Source organism: Grammomys surdaster, unplaced genomic scaffold (assembly GCF_004785775.1).
Source record: "Grammomys surdaster isolate TR1022 unplaced genomic scaffold, NIH_TR_1.0 125793, whole genome shotgun sequence".
In the NCBI taxonomy this organism is placed as follows: Eukaryota; Metazoa; Chordata; class Mammalia; order Rodentia; family Muridae; genus Grammomys; species Grammomys surdaster.
This window is the reverse complement of record NW_021620624.1, coordinates 385,172-410,694: the sequence shown is the minus strand read 5'-3', so window position 1 is coordinate 410,694 and position 25,523 is coordinate 385,172. Positions and strand designations below refer to the sequence as shown.

At 39.8% G+C, this 25,523-nt stretch overlaps 1 protein-coding gene across 3 annotated transcripts in view; it reads right to left on the bottom strand.

Moving 5' to 3' along the window:
- The window catches only part of Fam185a (family with sequence similarity 185 member A), a 54,312-nt gene that overhangs the window by 15,016 nt on the left and 13,773 nt on the right, over nucleotides 1-25,523 (bottom strand). For 2 of the 3 annotated variants that reach the window (XM_028789188.1, XM_028789190.1), the window contains exons 4-7: nucleotides 23,410-23,548; nucleotides 14,846-14,887; nucleotides 7,613-7,708; nucleotides 4,262-4,396 (exon numbers count right to left, since the gene is read on the bottom strand). In XM_028789188.1, coding sequence (XP_028645021.1) covers nucleotides 4,262-4,396; nucleotides 7,613-7,708; nucleotides 14,846-14,887; nucleotides 23,410-23,548 — 412 coding nt within the window. The remainder of the gene's footprint in view (nucleotides 1-4,261; nucleotides 4,397-7,612; nucleotides 7,709-14,845; nucleotides 14,888-23,409; nucleotides 23,549-25,523) is intronic. The other variant, XM_028789191.1, reaches the window with a different exon arrangement.

Here is a 25,523-nt window from a genome sequence, read left to right as displayed (position 1 = left end):
CCCCCCCCCCCCCCCGCAAGTTGGGAGGAGCTAAGGTGGGAGAAGTAAGGAGAAGAAGAGCAGAAGGGAGAGGGCTAGGGGAGAGAGGAGCAGAGAGAGGGGAACATGGCAGCGGAAGCAGGAGTCAAAGGTAGTTGATATATCTAGGTTGGGTATTGGGTTACATCTCTAATTGTGTGAGCATCTTGTTATTGAGCACTACCAAATATATAAAGCTATTGGATAATCTTTAAACATTAGAGTCTCATTTCTATTGTGAACTGCGTGGATGGCTCAGCCCAACCTTGTGGAGATAGCGTGGAAGCCATCTCCCACGCTGGCATTTCATGGGTGGCAAGGCCGGTGTTTCTGGCTGGCCATTTCTAGCTGTGGCGCGCTGTGGGCTCTGGCCCGGAAACATGACAGCACAGCTAAACAGAGCCTCTGCTGCTTAGTCAGCCCAAAATAAATGCCACTCAAAATATTACCGCAACAAAGTGGCGCCATGTTTTTAAGTATTTAAAAATCGGCAGTAATATGCAGCACCCGCTGCTCATGACCTCAGGCCTAGCCTAGTCAGGAAGATGGTGGCTGATTAAGAACAAGCCAGATTGAGCTGCTGAAATAGTTACTTCAACAAATTTATATCACTGAAATGTTGAAATACTTCTTTTCCAACCTATGGCCTGATTTCCTAGTGTATGCGTGCAGGTGTGTGAGGCCCACAGACATCCACTGGTATTGTCCCTTGGGTGTTAACCACTCTACTTTCAAACATGTTTTCGTAAACAGCCTGGAACTCACTGTATCAGTGAGACTAGTGAGCTAGGGAGCCCAGGAAGCTGCCTGCAACCTATCTGGTTTTGTTTTTTGTTGTTGTTGTTTGTTTTTTTAATATGTGGGTGTGGGTTCTGGGGTCTAACTTAAGACCTCATGCTTATGAGGAAGGATTTTATTGGCTGAGCCTCTTCTACAGCCCCAGTTTTCCATTCTAAATAGTAATAGCATTACACCTGATGGTATGCTGAGAGTGTACCTTGATGGGTTACCATGACTACAAATGGGTGCATTACTTTTGTGTTTTACCCTGCAGCTGGACTGAAGCTAAACAGTAGTGCTGGCTTCTGTATGAGATGATAGGACAAACACCAGGCTTTCAGTGTTCCTCTTCACACTCTTTAGATACCGACTTTGTAGCACTGGAATTTCAGGGTTTAGACCCTAGATATACCACAATTAAGTCTCATATCTAAATTGATGAAACTGAATTAAAAAAAAACTCAATAGAGAAATCAACTTATTCAAAACACATTACCAAGGCCATTCACAGCAGAATCAAGACTTTCATAAAGATCAGAAAATGTACTCCTAAAGACTGCACCACCAAGTCTCAGCAGGTAAACACTTGAACCCCTAGACCTAGAACAACAGCAAGAGATACTTATAAATCACTACAGGGATCATATAAGCTGGAGTTATTCTTCAGTAATAGAGCAGGGGAACCCAGAGAACAGGAACTACAATTACAGGTAACCATGAAAGAAAACCCTGGGCAAAACTTGAGCCTGAGGGGCTACATTTGACTGGAATGGCTTCTTCCAGAAATTACCCAGAAGTCAGGCTGCAGATATGATCTAGAGCTCTAGGGTAGTATTTCTGTTTCTCTGCCTCCCAGACCATCAAGAAGGCCCAGATAAGCTCTCAGCTACTTGTAACAATAACTTACATATAAAGCTGCTTATTATTTCCGAAATTAGGGTTCCAGTTAGACATCAGTGCAGAAAAGAACAATCTGATCTGATTTTCTGTGTCAGTCTCTTTATTTTATGCACTTGATAGACATGGTCTCTGGCTTTAGGAATCTAATGCTTTAAGAATCAAAGCATAGTCTGTACTTTTTCTTTCATTTTTAAAATATAATTCTTTATTATTATTTTTAAAACATGTATCTATTGATTTTTTATTATTTCATTTATTTACATTCCAAATGTTGCCCCTCCCCCACCACTTCCCAGTCCCTCCAAGAGTTCTTTACCCTTTTGCCTCTGAGAGGGTGCTCCCCACCTCCCTCTCACCCACCAACCCCCAGCTCACCCCTCTTCCTGCATCATCCTTTCTTGGGGCATCAAGTCTCAGTTTTTCTTAACCCCCCAAACCTGTTCTGACAGCCTGAGACTGCTTTGGCTTCTCATGAGTCCCTGACTGCCACTCTAATGGACCTGGTGGAGGCTGCACCAGATTAACCCAGCTCAGCCTCTGAGGATTCCCTCTGCAGCACTGATGGAGGACTCTGCTCACCCGTCTGCAGCAGTGAGCAAGAAAGGCCTCTTTCTTCTGCAATTTGACCTTTTCTGGTTCAGGAAGTAGAGCCAGAGTTTTAGAGCTAAATACACATGTAAAGGATTAAAGAGGCCAAGAAGCTTTAAAGACTAGTACATATTATGCACCCTCATAGCAGTCACTGGTCTTTTCCTTCCACCAAAACTGTGAAAGACCTATTTATGTTGTTGATATGAGACAGCTACTGTAGAGGGCAGGCCTCTAACCTTTCCCCACAAGAACTTTAAAATGATCTTTGTATATACAAATCTGATTACGTGAATCCCAGGTTTTCAATACTCTTAATATAAAATCCAAATCAGCTGACTTCACTCAACTTCTCAGCCACTTTTTAATCCACTTTCCCTCTGCTTTCTTACATTCTAGCCATGTTTGACTTCTGTCTTCTCAAACACATGCTAATCTAATGTAGATGCAGTACTTCCGTGCTGTACAGTCATGCACCTTTATCACACATGGATACCAGTTACTGCTGTGTCTTTCCTCAGTAGAATACAAGCTACTCGGGAGGCAGAAAACCAGGCTCCTGCATTTCTAGTTTCTATCTGTGTCTGACTTCAGAAATGTTTAAGTAACTGTCTAAAGAAAAACAGGAAAGGGCAGAGAGAAAAAGAGCTAGTCTAGAGAAAGATAATCTCTGTCTCTCTATATATACACACACACACATGTATATAATCTATAATATATATATAGCATATATGTGTGTGTGTGTGTTTTGAGGTAGCACTGGTTTACTGGGATGGATATGAACAAGAATAATGAAATCAGGCACCAATTTGAGGTTATATACACAAAAATAATGGCTAAAGTCAAAAGAATAGGAATTTTAAATTAAGCTTCAAAAGGCATATGATGCCTTGAGTAGAAGAATGAAAATACTTAAGTAACTTTCATTTATAATTCAAACATGCTTACATATGCAAATCATTAGATTCCGTTCAGATTCAGAGCACTGCTAAATTTTTATTATGGAATAGAAATAGATAACTGGGCTCTTTATAAACTCAAGAAGTAAGGCTATGCATGGTGACACATGATTATAATCCCAGCACTTGGTGAGCTAAAGCAAAAGGATTATAAATTCTGGCCAGGTTGGACTACTCAGGAGACCTTGCCTAACTAATACAGATGAAATCAACCCACTCCAAGTCTCAAGCTGATCCCTTAGCAAAATTAACATGCTCTGACAGCCATCCAGTTTTTATCTTGTAGTTACCATTCTGCCCACTAGGCACTAAGTCAGACCTGGGAATGTATAGTATCTTTATTCTCATCATACTTTTACCAATGTCCTACTTTGTTTTTAGCAGACTACACTCTTAATTCTCATGTCCTACAAAAAGAACTTTTAAAGCTGGCACTGGATCATATGAAGAACACTCTCTCCTATTCTTCCTTTAGCATAGTTCATGGGTAAGCCTGTAACATATATACATGTACAGTTCATTTCAGGGTCCTTCCTGATAACACTGTGTTAGAATTTAAAGGGAAATGTCAGCCTTTAGTTTAGTAGCCATTGAAACAAACATCTGAAGATAGTGCAGCGAGATATAATAAAAAATATTAAGAATTATTTAATTTGTGAAACTGAGCATTTGCCATTCCAAAAGAGCAAGCTTCCAGTATGCATAGCAAACAAGATTACTGTGTAATCATGCAGTTACGGCTTGTATAATAGAAGTTCAAGAATTAGGATCCCTGCCCCCAACCAACCCCTGTTGCCCAGGAAAAAGATTTATGTGTACTTTATCTAAGGGCAGAACTACTGAGTGATTGAGGAGGCCTGTACAACACAGTGTCTGATTATCACTGACCATCACCACCAGAGAAACATCGTCAGACACTAAGAAGCGAGACTGGCAAGGAATAAAACTGCAGTTAACACTGTGCCATGTTCGCAGGGCCATGACCATTCACCCACAGCAACGGGCCATCCCCTTACCTGTAACTGTCATACCATCACCTTTACAGTCTTTGGCCATTTCTTGAACATGAGCTTCTTTGTCCACAACTACCTCTTTCCCCGATAATTTTAAATAAGCTCGTAGAGAAGATGGGGCCTTGACAGCAATAGAACCTGTGGCAAATTTAGAGTAAAACAATACAAATAAAACAATTTAAATGTAATTAAAAATAAAGCTCCTCCCAGGAGTCAAAATATCCTCAAGGCACTCACCCATCCTGACTTCTGTCTGTCAAGAGTATGGGCATTGGAACATTATCAATGTTAGCTCTTCTTTTGCTAACATCCTTACCAAGCTTATCCATGAAAAAAATAGGGGGGGAAGGGGGGCAGTAACTTACCATACACATGGCAAAGACAGAGTATGCTATCAGTGAGCATTTGCAAACAGCAGACAATCACCATTTTGGCTTTGTGAAGTCCCATTATCACCCAATTTTACAGGTGAGGATTTGTTCAAATTCCCACACACACAGTTGTAGGTATGGTGCAGTGTTTCCAAAGCCTGTGACTTCAGGGACTCTGGGTTTCACACACTGTGACCTCACTGTCCAGCAGGACTTATGATGTCACTGCTCACTGCTGCATGAGCCACAGGACCCTGTACATTTAGGTTTGCCAGGAGTGTAAGGAAAAAAATAAGATTATCTGGATTCCAAATGACTAATGTTCCTTTAGAGTCAGTTACAGGCTTTTAAGAACTGACAGAAAACATTCAGCTTTATTTCCAGTACAGGCTGGTGGTTACTCTAGAGGAAGATTCTAAAGGAATAAATCAGGAAAAGTTGCCCACTAGCTGTGAGATCCCCTGTCCAACTACCGTGGAGGTCTCTGCAAACCTTCCGGCACACTATTTCACCAGCTTTCTCCTGATCAAATTTACAGCCTTCTGCCATAGGGATCAGCTTATCTCTGGGACAAAGTCAGGATGGCATACACTGTGAATGGTCCTTTAGAACTCAACTTAGATATGGATCACAGTCTCCTTCTAGTCTGCTAACCTCAGCTTATTTACTCAGTAATTTCACACCGTCTTATCCTAGTGGCAGCAGGAAGTTCAGGTTAAGATGGACTTGCAGGGGTGAAGAGATGGCTCGATGGGTAAGAGTCCTTTCTATACAAGTATGAGGACCAAGAGGACTCGTTTAAAAAGCAGGGCATGTGCATGTGTGCTGTAACCCACTGCTGGGGAAAAGGGCAGAGGCAGGAGGACTGCTGAGACTCCTGCTGGCTGCTGGCTTTCTTTAGGTTCAGTGAGAGACTGTGTCCCAAAAGGTTAAGGTGGAGAGCGCCATTCTCCTCTAGCCTCTATCCACACTCATGTGCACATACACCATGCACCAGAGACTTGTGAACTCTCACTCATACAAACAGAGAAGACCAGGAGAAAAGCTGTATGGTAACCAGCTGACACTATCCTCTCAAAATATTCAAAAGTGAATTCATACCAATAATGCCACAGACTGAAGGCATACTGTGTGAGGACTCTCCCTCTTCCCAGTACATGTTCAGTAGAGACATCTGCACTCACACAGACTTTCTGAATGAATAAATATGGCCATCCATCACGTTCACTTTCACAGAACAGAACAAATAAGCATTCCAACATTTGTCCTCAGTCCACATGGCTAAATGGTGAAGACTTAAGAAACTCAAGTAGTTGGCTCTATGCTCCACAGCAAGACAGTGGCAAAGCTGAACAGACTGCCAAGGTGCTGCACTAAGCAAAAGAATCCTGAATGAGAAGGTAGACATCTTTGTTTCTGGTTATTTCTAAGCTGCCAGGAATATGGTTTACAGTAGGAAAAAAATTATAGTCCTAATCAAATGTTGTAATATCATATGTTATTTCAATGTTGTTGGAACAATCCTATAACTAATACTCAAAAATATCTTAACTGGATGAAGAATGATAAACTTCAAAGTTAAAAAAATGCAGTTTGAGTTTTCATACACTGCATAATGCAAGAAATAACTTTCACAGAAGAGCTGTTTATTCAAGACTTCCCCCCATTCTGTTACTAGTTACATTCATGGTTAATAGTTTCTCTTTTGAGTCTTCACAGGATGAGAATGGCCCCTATAAGCTCCTATGTTTGAATACTTGGTGAAGCTGTGGGAAGAATTTGGAGGTGTGACCTTGTTAGAGGAGGTGTGTCACTGCAGGCTGCTTTTGAGGTTTCAAAAGCTCACCCATTTCCAGTTAGCTCTCTGTTTGTGATCAAGATGTCAACTCTCTGCTATGCCTGTGCCATGCCTGCCTGCCATGCTCCCCACACTTTGCAACTGTAAGCCCCAAACAAATGGTTTCTTTAATAAGTTGCCTTGGTCATGGTATCTTAGCACAGCAATAGAAAAGTTACTAAGAGAAAATTGGCAGCTTTGTGAGGATAAGATTATATCCCATTTTAAAGCAAGCAAGCCAGGACCATGAGAAATCTTCCTATGTGTCACCCACAGCTTCAGGCCTGCCCACTGTGCTCAGTGGCTCTCCCTTGCCTCTGGACGAAGAAATTAAAAATGTCAGGAACTAGTTTGTGAGAGAAAATACTATCCTTGTAATACACGGTCCCATCCTAGCCAATAGGCAAAGGGTTCTATGTATTCTTAGTCTTTTGAAGCCTTCCATACAGTAGTTCGATTTTCTGCACCTCAGTCACTTCCATCCGTATAGCTAAGCTAGGCTGTCACTTATTGTCATGCACATGTGAATGGCTATTAGTTTTCAGAAGAATAAAATGTATTTTTAAGATGACTCTTTAGATGCATTCAACTCATTCTGCTTTCCGGTGAGTAAAAAGTATACAATTTTAAATAAAATATGTGAACTTAGAATAAGTTACCTCTATGAGAAATTATATAGACAATTACATCAGAAGTCTGCTCTAGAGAGCCTTTGTGGAGACACTTTGGGATTGTGCTTTGAAGGCTACAAACATTATGGCAGTAATGGCAGGGGAGGTTCACTATAGGCTGGCAAGAAAACTTTAACTTAGAGATTTTCCCCACAATGAATACTCTTATTTCCTATAAAATAAAACTGAAAGATCCACACATTAAGACGTCTACAGTAACAGTCAAACTGTAACAACATTTTTGTTTGTCCCACAAAAAAACCAGTTTGTCTTCATGGCCATCAGTCCTAAACAATATTTCTGATTGGCTTAGAGAGCTCAATAAAAGTAAATCAGAATCTACTAGAAGAAAAATTCCTGAAGTCACTGCAGAAAATCTGTCCACCTGCTTCCAAAATATTCCATCATTCTCACACATTCCAGATATTCAGCAGGCTCATACTGCAATCAAGCTGTGACACTCCAGCCGGCTCACCTTCCTGTGAGGTCAGTGCCACTTCCCCCAGCTGACTGACATACACATCTATGGCACCCTGATGACTAGAGGCTTTTAGACATCCACAGGATGAATCTGGAGGAAAGAAAACAGTATCCATGACTGGTCTTAATGGAGTAAATGGAATTAAAAACAAAATAAAAGGCCCTTCTTTGACATTTGTGTAAGAACCTACAAACCTTGAAAGGCTTTAGATTTTTCTTATAACAGCAACATTATTTTTAATCAAAACACATTAGAAATTTAGAAACCTATACAAAGATAACTAATAAAACTCTAGTCTACAGAATTCTGAATATGCATCTTTTTAGAATTTTAATTTAATTTTTATGTGTATGATTGTTTTACCAGCCTATATGTCTATCTACCACTTGCAGGGCCACTACCCTCAGAAGGCAGAAGAGGACATCTGGTCCCCTGAACTGGAGCTACAGATAGTTGTGAGCCACCAGTGGGTGCTGGGGATCAAACCCTGGTCCTATGGAACAGCAGCCAAGTGCTCTTAAGCACAGAACCATCTCTCCTGTCCCATAGCTCACCTCTTACAACCTGACTGTAGGAAGGATGGTGTGTGACAACTGATTGTAGGAAGGACGGTGTGTGACAACTGGCAGCCAATGCCAACAGCAGAGAGCTCCACTCAAGTATCTCATCTACTTTCTTTTTTTGTTTCTCCAGTTTGTCTGTATTTTCTCTTTCTTATTGGATATGTTATTTACATTTCAGATGTAATCCCCTTTCCCTCCCACCCAGGAACCCATGATCCCATCCCCCCTCCTCCTGCTTCTATGAGGATATACCTCCACCCTCCCTCCCATTCCCACCTCACCAACCACGATTTCTCCCACACTGGGGTGCCCAGCAAAACTTGTGGGACTCCATGAAAGCAGTGCTAAGAGGAAAACTCATAGCTCTAAGTGCCTACAAAAAGAAACAGGAGAGAGCATACACTAACAACTTGACTGCACACCTGAAAGCTCTAGAACAAACAGAGGCAAATACACCCAAGAGGAGTAGACAGCAGGAAATAATCAAATCAGGGCTGAAATCAACCAAGTAGAAACAAAAAGAACTATACAAAATATCAACAAAACCAGGAGCTGGTTCTTCGAGAAAATCAACAAGATAGATAAATCCTTAGCCAGACTAACCAGAGGGCAGAGAGACAGTATCCAAATTAATAAAATCAGAACTGAAAAGGGAGACATACAACAGAAACTGAAGAAATTTTAAAAATCACCAGATCTTACTACAAAAGCCTATACTCAACAGAACTGGAAAATCTACTTTCATACTGACAAATTTAGTAAACTTCCAGAATGGAGCAAAGTTCGTGAGAAATCAAAGAATTTCACATCTCTCTCTCAGCAAACATAAGGTTTACTGCATGTCTTAGAGGGGCAGCAAGATGTGGAGCAGTCACTGGAAGAGGACATCTGTTCATGTTTTCATCTAGTAAATACTTCTTTACAAGTTTCTGATCTGAATAGGTATCTTCATGTCAGAATACAAAAATCCTAACGTACATGGACTCAAACTTCCTGATGTCACTGTCTCTTGTTTTCAGTAGAGCAACAGTTTAAGGTCAAGGAGAAACAGTCAGACACAACAAAACTGGAGAATGACTTAAGTGTCAATGCTAAGGATTGTTCCCTTCGTCCATGGCACCAAACGTTTACTGTAATATGTAGCCTAACTGTCCTCAAAAGGCTGAGTACATTCTTTTCAGGAGCATCCCTTAAAAGCATTTTTATCAAGAGCTTTTACTACTTTGGCTGAGAAGCAAAATAGGAATTGTAGTGAAAATTATGTGAAAAATAATACCTTTGGTAAAATATGAAGAGAAAATATATATCCGCAAAGGTAACATTTATCTTTAAAATTTTAAATACTTCAATCTAACTCTGAAGTGAATTATTCAAGCTCTGACTCAACCATCATTTAAAATAATTTGTTTGCAATCTATACCAAAATACCCTTTATTGGACCTCAATTATTAGTTTTCAAGTGTCAAAAGTAAACACCAGTGTTAAGGAATGAAGACATTAGTTAATGAGACAGAGAGACTGGTTACATCACTGCTAGGTGGGTACCAACAAAAACTTCACTTAAAAATCTCTTATTAAAAACCTCTAGAAAAAGCCATGTAAAAACATATTATGGTAACAACAAACATGTACACTACCTATGTGTAAAATACCATTCCAGCTTGAATAAAGTGATGTGTTTGAAAATTAGTTTGACTTTCTTTATTTGGGGAAGAGGAATTCCACAAGAATGTTACATGATTCACAAACAATACTTTCATTTTCTTCACCATGGGAAAATAAATAATTATAAGTTACAAAGGAATTATATGTGAGTGTTATTAGTCTTGAGTCTTAGCTCATCTTGCAAAAATGTCAGAAAACTCAAGATATATTTTATAAAGAAGAAATAGACATGCAACATTTAAAACCATGTTGCAAACATCAAATCTCAAAAACTATGGTTGCTTTGTAACCATACCACACTAATACCACCATCAGTTGACATTCCAGTGTGGGAGGGGAAATCCCATAAGGCCCCATAAAGAGCTGTAGGCAATGTGGACACTTGAGAGGAGAGTAAGTCTTCTCCAGGAGTGAGTTCATAATAGATTACATAATCCCAATCAGCCATAATCACAAAAACACAATATCAAGTGGGCTCAGCAAGCTGTATTTATACATACATATACATATATGTGTATATGTATTTATGTGTGTATATGTGTATACTAAAAATAAAGATGAGGACATGAATTAGGAGGGGACTGGAGGAGTCTGTAGAGGAAGAGAATGTGGTGGAAATTATCTAACTACAGTACTCACATATGAAACTCTCAAAAAGTTTTAAGTTAAAAAACCAATAGTTTGCATTTTAAAAAGTTATGCAGCAAAATAAACTTTTTATAACACAAATTACTGAAATAAAAGTCAATCATCATGAGTAAAATTAAGGCTTTCTGCACAAGAATTCCATACTTTAAAAGTTAGCATTGTCGAGAAATTCTACAGATCTTGAAAGTCTTATAGGAATAGGCAAGAGAACAGAAACTATAGAGCAGATGGGTAGCTATGTAGACTCTCACAGAGAAATAGCTATCAGAATTCTAGACAAAGTCCTTGTTGACTGAGCTGTTTTATTTTTAATTACTTGAAAGAGAACTACCGATGTCTATCACGGGCTTAACACTGTCCTCAATAAAGAAACATGGATTTGTAACATAGCTACAAATAGTTAACAAGAGAAAACCAACTAAGATTCAGAAGCTACCATTTTAAATGGGCTGCTTTCCTTTAGATAAATGGAGAACTTCCTCAAAATTGGTCAAGCATGTTGGAAACAAGTCTTTAATCCCAGCCTTTTAATAGATGACACACAGCTTAGGCAATGCCTTTAAGAGGCAGCAGGGAAGCTGAAGGAGAGCTGGGCAAGCGATCCTGCCTGCACTCCTGCTCACCACCATGCCATCCGCCCTGCTTTCTTCATTCACTTAACTTCAGGATGGTCCTTTGTCCCACAAAGAGAGCTACTACAGGCTGAGCATCCTGAATTTGAAGGAATGACAGCCACTATCTGCCAGAAGCCAGGACCCTCGCCCTTACCCTCACCCCCTACCTTTCCCCACCTGCACAATGTCCCCTGCAGCCTGGCAACCACAAGATCCTGCTTGGCAAGCAGTGTGTAGCAGGAAGACCATAATTCAAAGCAGTGTACCATATCTTCTGAAGAATAGTAGGTAGATCATAATTCAAGGCAGTGTACCGTATAGACCATGACATGTTCAAGGCACAGGCCGAGAAGATTCTGTACTTTCCCACCACCTGGCCCCTCTTACCCCCTCCCCTTGTAAAACATGTTATAAAAAAGCATTTCATGTTCAAATACATGACTCTTGACAAGCAACTGTTTGCTTGAGTCCATTCCCTCTCTCACCCGTTCTTCTTTCAGGTTGCGGTTCTCCTCGCCCCCACGAATAACTAGGACCCGCCGGATGGGTCAACTATCTGAACCTTCTTGTGATAAAGCGCCTAAGGGACACACACAAGGCTCTAAGCACTTTATCTTCCACTGTGTCCTCCACAGGCCTTTCTTATAGGCCCCCAAAATGCTAAACCCCCTCTCCTCTTCCTCCTCTTCCTCCTCTTCCTCCTCCTCCTCTTCCTCTTCTCCCTCTTCCTCCTCCTCCTCCTCTTCCTCCTCTTCCTCCTCTTCCTCCTCCTCCTCCTCCTCCTTCTTCTAAAAAATTCTCTCATATTACATCTGGACTATAGTTTCCCCTCCCCCCAACACCAGATCCACCCCAGTCCCTGCCTCCCCTCAGAAAAGAGCAGGCCTCCCAAGGGACATCAACCAAACACAGTATAACAAGCTACAATAAGACAAGGCATATAGCATCACATCAAGACTGGACAAGGCAACCCAGCAGGAAGAAAAAGGCACCACAAACAGGCAAAAGAGTCAGGGACAGCCCTCCCTCCACCTGTTAGAATTCCCACAAGAACACCAAGCTATTCAGCCATATATGCAAAGGATCTAGGTCAGACTGCTGTAGGCTCTCTGATCTCTATGAGATCCCATGTGTCCTGGGCAGTTGATTCCATAGGTTGTCTTCTTGTGGTGTTCTCAAGCTCTCTGATTCCTCCAATCCTTCCTCCCCTCCTCTGCAGGAACCCCCTGAGCTCTGCCTAATGTTTACTGTATTTGCTTCCATGAATTGCTGGATGAAGCCTCTCTAATTATGCTGTGCTCTTGTACCAAACCCTCCACTAGAGGCTTTGTCTGGTTATAGGCTCCATGCACTCTTGTAAATTCCATGAGTTCCTATTACACTAGGTTCTATGTTGCCTCCAAAAGGGCCCCCCAATTCCAGTCACTTCTCCCAGTATTCCCCCACTACCTGATCCTTCCTGTTCCCAATCCCACCTGCCTCAGTCCACCCATAAAATATATTCTATTTCTCCCTCCCAGGGAGATCTTTGTGTCCCTCCATAATCCCTCCTTGTTATTTAGCCTCTCTAGGTCTGTCTATTGTAACATGAAAGACCTATATGATAAAACTTCAAGTCTTTGAAGAAGGAAATTGAAGAAGATATCAGAAGATGGAAAGACCTCCCATATTAGTAGGATTAACATAATGAAAATGGCCTTTTTACAAAAAGCATTCAATGCAATCCCCATCAAAATTCCAACAGAATTCTTTACAGACCTTGAAAGAACAATACTCAACTTTATATTGAAAAACAAAATGCCCAGGAAAGCTAAAGCAATAATGTACAATAAAAAGAACTTCCAGAGGTATCACCATCCCTGATTTTAAGCTGTACTACAGAGCTATAGTAATAAAAACCACATAGTATTGACATAAGAACAGACACACCTTGGCCAGTGAAATCGGATCAAAGACCCAGACATAAATTTACACACCTATAAACAACTGACTTTTGATAAAGAAAAGAAAGTATCTTCAACAAATGGTGCTGGTCTAACTGGATGTCTGCATGTAGAAGAATGCAAATAGATCAATATTTATCACCCTGCACAAAACTGAAGTCCAAATAGATCAAAGACCTCAACATAAAACCAGAAACTGACAGAAAAGAAAGTGGGAAATACCTTTGAACACACTGGCATAGGAGAAAACTTCCTGAACAGAACATCAAAAGCACAGGCAATTAATAAACGGGACCTCATGAAACCCAAAAGCTTCTGTAAGGCAAAGGATACCATCAATAGAACAAAATGGCAACCTATATAATGGGAAGATATCTTTATCAACTCTATGTCAGACAGAGGGTTGATATCCAAAATATATAAAGAACTCAAGAAACTAGATATCAACAAAGTAAATAATCCAATTTAAAAATGGGGTATAGATTTAAACAGAAAATTTTCAACAAAGGAATCTCAAATGATAGAGAAGTACATAAAGAAATGTTAGACATCCTTACTCATCAGGGAAACGCAAATCAAAATTACTCTGAGATTCCATCTTAACACCTGTCAGAATGGCTAAGATCAAAAACTCAAGTGAGTGCTTATGTCTGAAAGGATGTGGAGCAAGTAGAACACTCCTTCACTGCTGGTGGGGTGCAAACTTGTACAGCCACTTTGGAAATCAATATAATGGTTTCTCAGAAATTTGGGAATCAATCTACCTCAAGACCCAGCTATACTGCTCCTGGGCAAACACCCAAAAGATGCTCCACTATGTGCATAACAGCGTTACTCATAGTAGCCAGAAACTGGAAACAACTTAGATGCCCTCAATGGAAGAACAGATAAAGAAAGGTACAACACAACGGAGTATTACTCAGGTGTTAAAAACAATGACATCATTAAATCTGTAGGCAAATGGATGGAACTAGAAAACATCACTCTGAGTGAGGTAACCAGACCCAGAAAGAGAAACATGGATGTACTCAGTTATAAGTGAATATTAGCTTCAAAGTAAAAGATTAGCATGCTTCAACACATTCCATTTTTAACGGAATGTTCTTGCTATCCCTCTGTATGGAAGCTCTGTACACATAATTTTGCAAACCTTTTAGTCATAATTTTGGCAATCTCAGTTAAAATTTTCCCTCTTTCCCAACTACTTAGCTGAAGTAACTTTTTTCCATAAGCAATCTCTATCCCATCGCTGTCTTCATTGCACTTACAGTGATCTGAAATCACCTTCTGTTATTTATATTTCTTTTTCTACCTGGCACTCAGAGGTGACAGTTCCTGACAAAATGAGTAGCCTTACTGAATAACATATTCCCTAGGACTAAAAGAATTCCTGACACATAGCAGACACTCATAAATATAGATGAAAAGGTATTGGTATACTAACAGTTGACTTCAAATGACAATAATTTTGGAAATTATATATATATGTGAATATATACAAATATATATATATATACACACATACATATACATATATACACACATACATATGTTACTATACCTTTCTTTGAGAGAGCTAATGTAGCTTTTTAAAGAACTAAAGAAATTCATAAGATTTTTCTTTCTTGACACTAGGTCTAGGACATTTTCTCTGAGTAGACCTATTCAGACTGGCCTGTCTACACATGACCTATAGCATATCAAGTGAGGCTTATGAGATAAACTATAGACTTTAATAAAGCATCACATCTACAGCTATTGCAAGCCATTACCAAGCAGCATCTTGACACATACCCACTGTAATGTTACCCATCTTGCTTTGTAAGTTGATATTTCCTACGAAAGAGAGAAAAAAAATTCAGATTACCAGAGATAATAGAGAAGGAACTGTGTCACAGAGAATCCTAATGCACACCAGTATAGCCACAATGTCATTTACCACTACTACTTCTCTTATGGGCATTTTTGTCAATAGCAGAAATCCAGTCGGATTAGTTTAGTTGCAATTCTGAAACAAATGACTTTAGGTATACAGCCTTCACCTCCGTCTCCAGACCAGAAGGCTTTATAGCATAACTACAAAACAGTCACTGTTACACATGGAGAAAAGATAATGGCACCCACAAAGCCTGTCAAGAATACTCAAAAGGTCCTTCTTACATATTTTCAACATAAACATCAATTCATTAACTAGACATAGACACAAAAAGCCACATTTTAACCAAGGAACACAAAATGTCTTTTTTTTTCAGGCCACTTGCCATGTCTGTTGGATTAAAGTAGTTTCTGAGCCAAGAGTTAAACTGGTTTAAGATAAGAATACTGAATACATAGATGTATGGCTAACAGAGAAAAAAAACCTCAAAGCTTTTCACTCTGCAATGAAATATATTTTCCAGAACGATGAGAAGGTATTACAACCATTCTTCTCAGCTCACTTAGCTTAAAAACAGGACTGTTCTTCACATGTGCATTTGTGGGTACCAGTACTTCTAGAATCAGAAATTCATAGCTTCTTTCCCCAAAATGTGTGCAATGACTTCATCTAATATAATGCAAAACTACACAAAGAATAACTTGAATTCAGAATTAATCCAGAGTAATTTTATTTCATATGTTTTGTAAATGATAATATGTCAATTTCTGTGGAAAGTAAAAAGGAGGATATTTGATTTGTTGCCCAGTAGTCAGACATGCATATTGGCAAATCTCCTAGTAAAGGTCCAACATTCCATCTCATGTGAATACAAGAACACGAGCACATTTGTGTAGGGATCAGAACATGGTTGTAATGGAGAAGCCCATAAAGTTATTTTTATGTCTTATAACATATTCAAGCCTTATTATAAGGCTTTGAATATCTTGTTAAATGTGTTAAATAAGTATTACTTCATTGGTGTGCTCTAAATACTCTTTTTCAACTTTCAAACTCAGGAAATATAGTCTCACCGCCACATACAGACAGTGGCCAAAAGCATGCAGTTTCTAAAATGGCTTCTACTGTTCTTTCCTCCTAGCACCCATGCCCTCTATATGTTCTTCCATCATGTGCAGGCCAGACCTCAGTGACGTGCCTAAAGGTTGTGGGCTGTTATTGCCATGGTTAGGTAATAAAACGATTATGATTCTGTATTTCTAGTCCTCTACCATTCTCACAGAAATCAGACAGCACACCATCAATTGCCCTTTGAAACTGGCCACTGGACAAGGGAATCAACAGGCCTCTGGCTAACAGGACAACAGCCATAAGTAGGCATGGGGTCATATTCACCCTCATTGAACACTGATAAGAGCTCACAGCCCAGGATGACATCATGAGTATAATCCTATGAGAGATGTTGAGTCAGAGGCCCAGCTAGGCCATTCTAGAACTAAGACATAATTTTATAACCAGTTAGCCAGTGAGTCTAGGCACCCATACACAAGAAAACTGAGCCCCATATATTTACAATAGTCTTAATGTAGCAAAATATTATTTTTAAATGAAAATTGGATCTTCTCAAACTAGTCACTAGTGGATGTGATATGAAGCCTTGACAAAATGATTTTTATGGCTATAAGACAAAAGTCTAAGATCCATAGAAAGAAAAGACTACTTCTCATTATAGTGACATGTATCTAATAACATCCTTCTTGAATATTAGAGTTCTATATGCAGTGAACAAACATAATGGGACAAAAAGGCTGTGAATCTAAAGAATGGTTATAAAGAAAAAATTTAAAAATTCTTCAATAATGAATAAACAACAAAATATGCATATTTGCACAACAATAATAATCAAAGAAAAAGAGGCCATCGATATGAGGAGGGGGCATGAGAGGGGCTGAAGGAAGGGAAAGTTAGGGAGAGTGTATAACTATATATCATTAACACATATTAAAGTACACAAAAATGTATTTTCAATAAACACCAAAATACTTAAAAAAAAACTTTACCTTAAACAGAAATAGTCCAAAGTGTTCAGAACATACAAATCAATTTCTGTGTTAGCTATTTTGTAGAGTAAACCAAAACACATAAAAGTATATAAATGAACAATGGGCATTACTAACATAATTATCCACTCTTTGGTTTCACCTATTTCATATTGATCACTGAAATAATAAATGCATCAACTATTTGAGCCAAACTTAGGAGAATGTTTTTACTCCCTATAAAATCAGAACCATATGGTCTATGGTACTGTGTGTTTTCTGATACTCTCCAGTCGTACAACTTTCCCAGAAATTCCAGTATTTAAGAAAACATAGTTTTCTAATCTCATAACTTTCATTTTAGCATGGTTAGAGAAAACAAATGACTCAATTCAAAGGTAAAATCACTATTTTTCTTCAGCAAAAGAATGACTATGGTTAAACAGCACATACACCTTCATCATCGAGACAGAGACCTTCAAATGTCCTTAGAGGTAAGCCCTTTGGATGGTTCTGAGGTGGTACATGGGAGAGATGGGAAAGAGGGCCCTTGCTATCTGCAAGTCACAAGGCTAAATGCTAAGAATTTAGAGATGAAACATGATCCTTTCTCTTGAGGGGTTTATAACTAAGCAACAATTTATAGACAATGGAAAGCCAGAGATAAGGGGAGAATATTTTAGCCAAGTAATGAAAGATTAAGTGGGGGGAGGGAGAGATTGATTTTAAAATGGTAGGGAAAGCATCATTTCACATAGAATATAAAGGCATGGCCATTATGACCCAAGGCTCCGATACAGGTCTCAGGGATATAAATAGTTTAGAACCATACATAACAAAACGTGAAGATTCATGCAATTCTGGAAGGGAAGGCAGCGTCCCAAGTGGGAAGCTCAATGTGTTTCTAATAAACTACTGTCTCTCCATGAGGGGGACTGGCTTGAAGATGGCAAGGCTAGAGGCAGAGCTCCTGCTCCAGTAAGAGGAGGCATAGTCTGTGTGTGGAAGGCTGGAAACCAAAGGAAAAAGGTTGCGGAGACTGAAGAAACACTTAGGAGATTTATGAAACTTAAATTTAGTGGCTGAATAGAGGGAGATGAGAGGAGAATTCATGGATTCATAGCATGGGGCTATGGTAACATGGAAATCTGCAACTGTAAATAAAGAAGAGAAATTCTGGATGAGGACAGGAGGCTGCAGAAGGGTTGGGGAAGACATTAGACAGGAGATGAGAGTCTGAGATGCCTGCGGAAATCCATGGCTATGTGTATGTGAGATGACACTCGGGAGGTCAGGACTAAAGATACAAACTGAATCATCAAGATGCACGAGTGGTTTGGACTCAAAAATACACAGCATGCAGCGGGACAGAGACATACATAAGCCTAGAGAATACCGACATTAGATAGACAGAAAAAGGAAGTATAGATGTTTATGAAAGAGTTATCAGAAGACATGACTGCCAGTGTCCATTGATACCTGTGTGCTTCTCTTCCTCACTTCTTAGGACATGCTGAACCATCTATGCCACCTCTGCAGTAGACAACATCTGTAAACATTCTGTCTAGGGGCATATGGAAGAAGTAGCATATACACACAGTCCAATTTACCAAAAGGCCAGCTTTTACTCAGAGTTGTGTAGAAAGGCTTTTTAGAACTATATGTTGGATTCTTTCAGCTCTGAGAAGAAAAATCAGTTTAAACCCTTTAAAAAAAGAAGCAAAACTAAATAAATCCTGAACACAGAAGGGTCTTAGATATATTCTCAAAATTTATATCTATTTTTAAAAGATGCTTAGAAATAGCAACATGTTTTCTTATAAAAACAAGTTTGCGAGGCAGAAGCTGACCAGGCTGACCTGCCCTCACTCCTCTGGGTGCACTCAGCCAGCCTGGCAGGCCAGTGTCACTTCAGGGAGGGAAGGGATATGGGGTGAGGGAGAGATGGAAGTGACAGATGGAAGTGACAGGAGTGGAGTTGTGCACACACTGTGGAGAGAGGCAGCACAGGTGATGTGACACCCGTGATGGGCAACAGAGGGCTGAGGTCAACGGTGATCATGTCCTTCGTTGCCCAGTGAGGTCAACAGGCTAGTGTACAGCAGCCCAGAGCTTAAGCAGATGCAGACTCAGCCTCTGAACAAGCTACCCAGCTGCAGGACCATCCTAGCTCTGGGCAGAGACCCGAGATGAGGAACAGTCCACTTTCTACAGTAGACCTCCTCAGAGTTACCACCATGTCCCATAATGCATGCTGAGGGCATGCATGGGTTCAGTAGTCCTGATGTAGTTGGGCTCCAGGCTGATGTCGAGGACCGTGTGGTCAACTGATGACATGTAGATGTTTGTGGCCTGTGCCATAGCCTGAGTCCATATTGATGTCCTTGGGCCATGCAGTCCCCAGGGACCATACTGATATGAGTGGCCTGAGCCACCACCTGAGACCACAGTGGTGACCATGCTGTTAAAGGCCATGTCTGGGTCTGAGGTCCTGCTACAAGATTTGGAGTCTGAGTTGATATCCATGGCTCATGTCACCTCTAAAGACCAGTAGAGGTCTCTGTCCTGCATTGTTGCCTGAAGCCATGTTTATGTTTGTGGGCCATGCTGCTGTTAGGGGCCATAGGAGGCTGAGTGCATGGCCACAGAGGGCTATGTTTGGGTGACAGCCTTAATGTGGCCAGGTCTATGTTGATGTTCGTGGCCTGTGTTACCACCAAAGGGCATATAGATGTCCTTGGTATATGCTCAGCTTGAAATCATGTTGATGTCCATGGGAAATGCTGCCACTGGGACCCACATTGATGTGGGTGGCTAGCATGGCCACTTGAGGCCACTGTGATGTCTGGGTCAGTGATGTTACCAACAGCCATGTCTGGGTCTGTGGTCTTACTGCAGCTGGGTCTATGTTGATGTTCTTGGCCCATTTTGTCACCAAATGCCAGGCAGATGTCCACAGTGTATGCTGTGTCCAGAAGCCATCTTGGTGTCCATGATCCTGCATCAAAGGGCCTTATCTGGATCTGTGACCCTACAGCAATTGGAAGCCCTGTTAGTGGTCTGTGCTGACACCAGAAACCATGGGGACCATGCTTCCATCGTCCATAAAGAGTAAATAAGCTACTTTTGCAGTGATATTGATGATTGCAGATACAGTTGAGAAAAAGGGACATGGAAGACTTGTGACAACTCTTCCCTTCTTCTCTCACAGCAACAGCTTAGAGAGGAAGCTATCATAGAGCACTCTTAAGAACTGTGCTAGGATGCTGGAGCATTGCCCTCCACGAGAGATGACTTCCAGCCATTGAGAGTTTGACCCAGTGAATATACAGTAACATAAACTCACCTTTTTTTTTCCCCCTGTGGGGGAGGTCATAAGGGCAAGGGGCAGGAAAGGACTGGGAAGTCCTTGATAGGACTGTATAGTGTTACATCCCCAAACAATCAATAAAAATATTATGTTGGAAAAAAAAGTTTAGGATCTTAAGATAGCTTGCTTAAATATAGCCAATATTTTTTATAATTTGTGTTATACAACCAGCTGCTGACAGGGTTAGAACAAAGAGTCTAGGGTCTTCCAAGGGTGTGGACCCTTACCTGCCCTCCATCTCTCCATCCTACCGCCATACTCTAAGCCTCAACAGCACATGCCTTCATACTCTTGGAACAAGAATGGAGGCCAGCAAATCACAGTAGAGGGAGCAAGAGATGTAGCAAGAGATTTAAAATAGTCAAAGCACTGGGTGTAAGGAATGAGGTAGGGCTTCTTTCTAATCTCTCGTCTGTGCTGGAAAACAAACAAAGTTAAGGACCAAAGAATAGAGGGAGAAGCTGGCTGAATAACATGGAAGTAATTGAATAAAATTCTCCTCCTATTTCTGTTTACCAATGCGCCAAAGTTATAAAAGGAGTTGTGAGATAGTTGTTTTGACACAGAGTGACAATGGACAGCACCGGGAGATAGGTGGGAGGGGACTGAGGAAGTGAAACGGAAGTCCTTTCACTCAACTGTGTATTCCTTAAAGATAGCTGCCATTTCTTGCCCAACTCTACACCCCTGGCTCCTAGAAACCTGGCACACGGTAGCCAGTCAATAAATGCATCGAATGAATAAATTTGACCATAGCAGAGGCTATGACTCATCATGCAGAGCCTCCTTCATACCTGAAGGGCTTATGTTCACAGATGCCGAGAGAACCACTGGCAGACAGCCCTTTGTGGACAGCCCTCTTTGGAAACTGCTTCAACTGAAGACAGCCATCTTGGCCCAAGATCACACTCCTTCCTGGAGCAGCTGGGATCTAATGACCTGGGTTATAAAGCTCCAGTTTCCCTCACTACAACTTGAGAGAACTCTGAGGAACCTTGCCAGCTTCAGAACTGTACTTGGGATTGCTGAAAGTTTATCCAGGTCTGTTTTCTCCATGGAGATGGGGCTTCTTTCTTTGACATGGCCCAGGGCCCAAGAAGTCTCTCCAGTAAGCACACTGCATTCTTATTTCCATCTGAGTGTTCTTTCAGGGAAACCTTACTGGAGGCAACAGTGCACAAGAGACCTATATTTAAACCATGTAAGGAAGTACATGACTTTATATTAAAGCCAATAAATATTCAAAGACCTTACAAAAAAAGGGCAAACTCTAATAACTAGCAATGTTTATTCAGTTACTTTAATTATTAGATCTAGAAATGTATTCAATAAGTGGTAAGTTTCCCCAAATTCCATGTTGCCTGTCTAAAATGAAAGAAATAAAATATTTAAAAAGCATTAATGCATTGAGTATAAACATTGTATAAAGCAGAATAGAAAACAGCTGTTTTTCCTGTAGTGTTGGTTAATCAATATCTATCTTGGTAAGGAATTGTTTTACACCAAAACCTACTTGGTGTATTATTTATAATACTAATATGCTTTTTTCTACCAAATGTAATACAGGCCAGATTAGACCTGAATAAAAGTAAATAAATCCAGGTTTAATTGGCCTAACTCCCTAGTTGATTCACCAGTCCTAGAGAACAGGGCTGAGGAAAGGCAGGGAGGTTTTATAGTTCTCAGGCGAGGTGTGACAGTGTGTCAGCTGGGAGCTGCGACTGTGCCTGAGGATGGTCAGAAGCTAGGCGGCTGGGAGGGCATTCGGGTAAGCTGGTCATGGCAGAAAGCCAGGCTGTACTCGCTACCAGAAATGTCTTTTGGTGCCATTCCTTTAGTTATTTCAGTGCAGGCTGGGTTGGGAGGAGGGCAGACGGGTTTTCCCAGCTTGTGCTTGAGCAGGGGTGAGTGGCAGGCTCCAACCAAACAAATACCTTAATAATGATCATTATAGAAGTGTAATGCTTATTAAAAGTCATTTAAAATATGAAATTACAAATTATTACTACCCATTACTGCATTACTACTAGTGTATAGCTCTAACTACCCAGTATGCTTTTTTTTAAACAGAAGACTACTTGCTGATTTGTTACTTGCTAGCATGCCTAGCAGTAACCACATTTTAATACAACTTAATAATTTGTGCTCATTTCTAAAATGTGGGAGTACTGCCAAAATGTACGGACACCGATATCCAGCCTTACTAAGAAGTGAAATGAGTGGGCCATGTGTGGGAAACGCTCAAGTCCACACTTCCTGGAAGAAGGCCCAGCAGACACTTAGCAGATGTGCACATACTGTACTTTTTTCAAGGATTAAGTGGGCCTTTATACTACTCCTATGTATTTCAGAACATACACCTGGATTTGAATCATCTGCTCAGTGGAAATATAAACCAGCAGAATAACACCGGCCACCAGAAGGCCTTTGGCCAGGTTATCTCAACACTATCTGTTCTCGATTTCTTTTTCCAGAATGCAAACATTAAGTAATGTTGTTCTCTGTGGATATATGCTTAGGAAATCACAAGAGAACAATCAGAGACAACTGTAATAGCACATTGCTAAGAGGACCTGTGCCAGGAAAAATACACATTAATGTAGTGTACCCAAAATTAGTGTCATAGATTCTCTATAATTTGATCTACCCAAATGCCTAATTCATTTAACCTCTCGTATCATGAAAAGTAACCACTAGAATTCCACCTTTATTAACACTGCTTTTATTTCATCTCTTGGTTATTGTTTCTTCTTATAAAAATATGTTTAAATATCAACTACTGGGGCTAGAGAGATGATATATGTATGCACACACACTAAAATAATAAAAATCTATTTTAAAAATCGGAACTACTATTAGTTTTATATATAACAGCATAATTTCCAAATTCTCTTCAAAATTAAATTAAACTAGCTCGTAAGTCATTTTACTTTTACAGGTTTTTATTGTTGTTGTTGTTTTGTTTTTAAAGATGGCTACTCTACAATAATGATCCTTCTTTAACTGTACAGTCATCTCTTAAATTTTATGTCATGTGGAAAGCCTGAGATACACTAGGCCTTTGTCAGCTTACCGTGAACATTTCCTAATGCAATATCCCCGGCAGCAGAAGACAGAAATGAAGATTCTGTATAAAGATACTTGGCTTGAAGTAAACCATCCTCTGTAGATATATTAACACAACTTCCCTGAAGTTTATCTATGGTCACAGTCTAGTAAAAGAGAGACTATAATCAGTTCATTATAAAACAAACTGTAAACAAACAAAACAGTTCCTCTAGAACAGTGGTTGTCAACCTATGAGTCACAACCCCCATAGGGGTTGCATTTCAGACATCCTGCACATCAGATATTTACATTATGATTCATAACAGTAGCAAAATTACCATTATGAAGTAGCAACAAAATAATATTATGGTTGGGGGTCACTACAACACGAGGCACTGTATTAAAGTTGAGAACCACGGCTCTAGAGTGAAGACCAACTTCAGGAGAAGTACACAGTCACCTTGACAACTGCAGGATAGTGAGCAACATGCATTCTCTGTGGATGGGGAACAGAGCCAATATGCAAGTCCTCCATTGATTTATGCCTTCTTTACTTTCTCTGAACAATGTCTGTTATGTTTTCTATGTAGACTTTGTCTTATTAGTTTATTCCCATCAGATATTTGAAAAGCTCTCCTACACAATATCTCTTAAAAGTTTATGTTATCTTGACATTTATATTTGACCTTAATCTAGCAACTCACTATAAACTCACTATAAACTCTATAAACTCACTAGTTCAAATAATTTATTTATATTAGGAAAAAAATTTCACATGCATACTTACCTCCAAATGAACACTCAAGTCCTTTGCTTATATTATTCATTCTTATATTAGTTATGTTCTCTGCACTTTTTTCATTCTTTCTCTTACATCTGGCTCCGACTTCCAATCCAACAGTGAACAGTAGGACTAGATGAAGGAGCAGCTGCCTTTATCTTACTGTTTTTCTCAAAGGGAAATGCATAGCATCTCGGCAGGGAGCAGGATGCTTGTTACAGATGGTGTTGTGCATGTTGACTTTTACCTGACTAGAATCAAATGCATTGTTATTTCTATACAAATTCATGAATGCATTTTGATTCTGCTGAGATGCACAATTTCTCTCACATGTTAACTCAGTAACTATAACCTTCTGAAACATTTCCACTTTATATTAATAAGGCGGTAGCTTTCCAGTAAACAAAATGAGAGGACTTTTATGTTTATCCTTAAATTTCTGACAAAATTCAGTGTATGTTTATGTTTCAAATATTGTTTACTACATAAAATGAAGACAGTAAGAGTTCCACATCATCCACCATGTGGTAAACAAATACATGTTCATATGAATGGTTTGGCACTGTACTCTCAAATTACTAGGATGGCTTGCCACAATTCTGCCCAGAAACAAAAAGCAGTACACCAGGGCATTTAAACAAACTGCATTACTGTTCTGGACACACTACACCAGAACCATCCCTCCGCCAACCGTTCCCAGAAACCGTTAAGAACGTTAACAAATGTTATTAAACAAGATTGAGTTTCAAGAATGATATATTAAAGACACCAGTACCAAACAAGAGAGAAGTGTACTCAGGGAGTCTTAGGACCTCTAGATTTACAATATGTAACTTTATAATTTTCTATTTTATGAAGTATATAATAAAATTGCTTTATAATCACTTGGTTATCTTAATTATGACAGAAACTTTTACTTTAAATCTAGTTTCAACAAATCTGTCACCAAAAGGGGGGGCATTTTACTTATAAATGGATTTACCAGGATAAAAATGTTTTATCTTCTGCAGGCTTACAGTAAAGGCACAAAGCTGGAGACAAAAATATCTTTGCCTACAAAGTCTACTCTTGAAAACTTGCTTAGTATTCATGGTTTCACACTTTCCAAGAATTTCCATAAAACAGGCAAAAAAAAAAAAAAGCCATGTTCTGGACTTTCAATAGAGAATGGGGCTGTTTTAGGGAACACCAAAAGATGAACACTCAAGTATTTGAAACATACTGAATCAGCTAAGGAGTGTTTGTGCTTAGATTCTGCTCACCACCACAGCAAATAAAGCTGGATTTCCAGGCACTCTTTATGCACATGTGGAAAATGCCAAGGATCTGTAGTGTTCATTAAAACTAAATATGTTCCT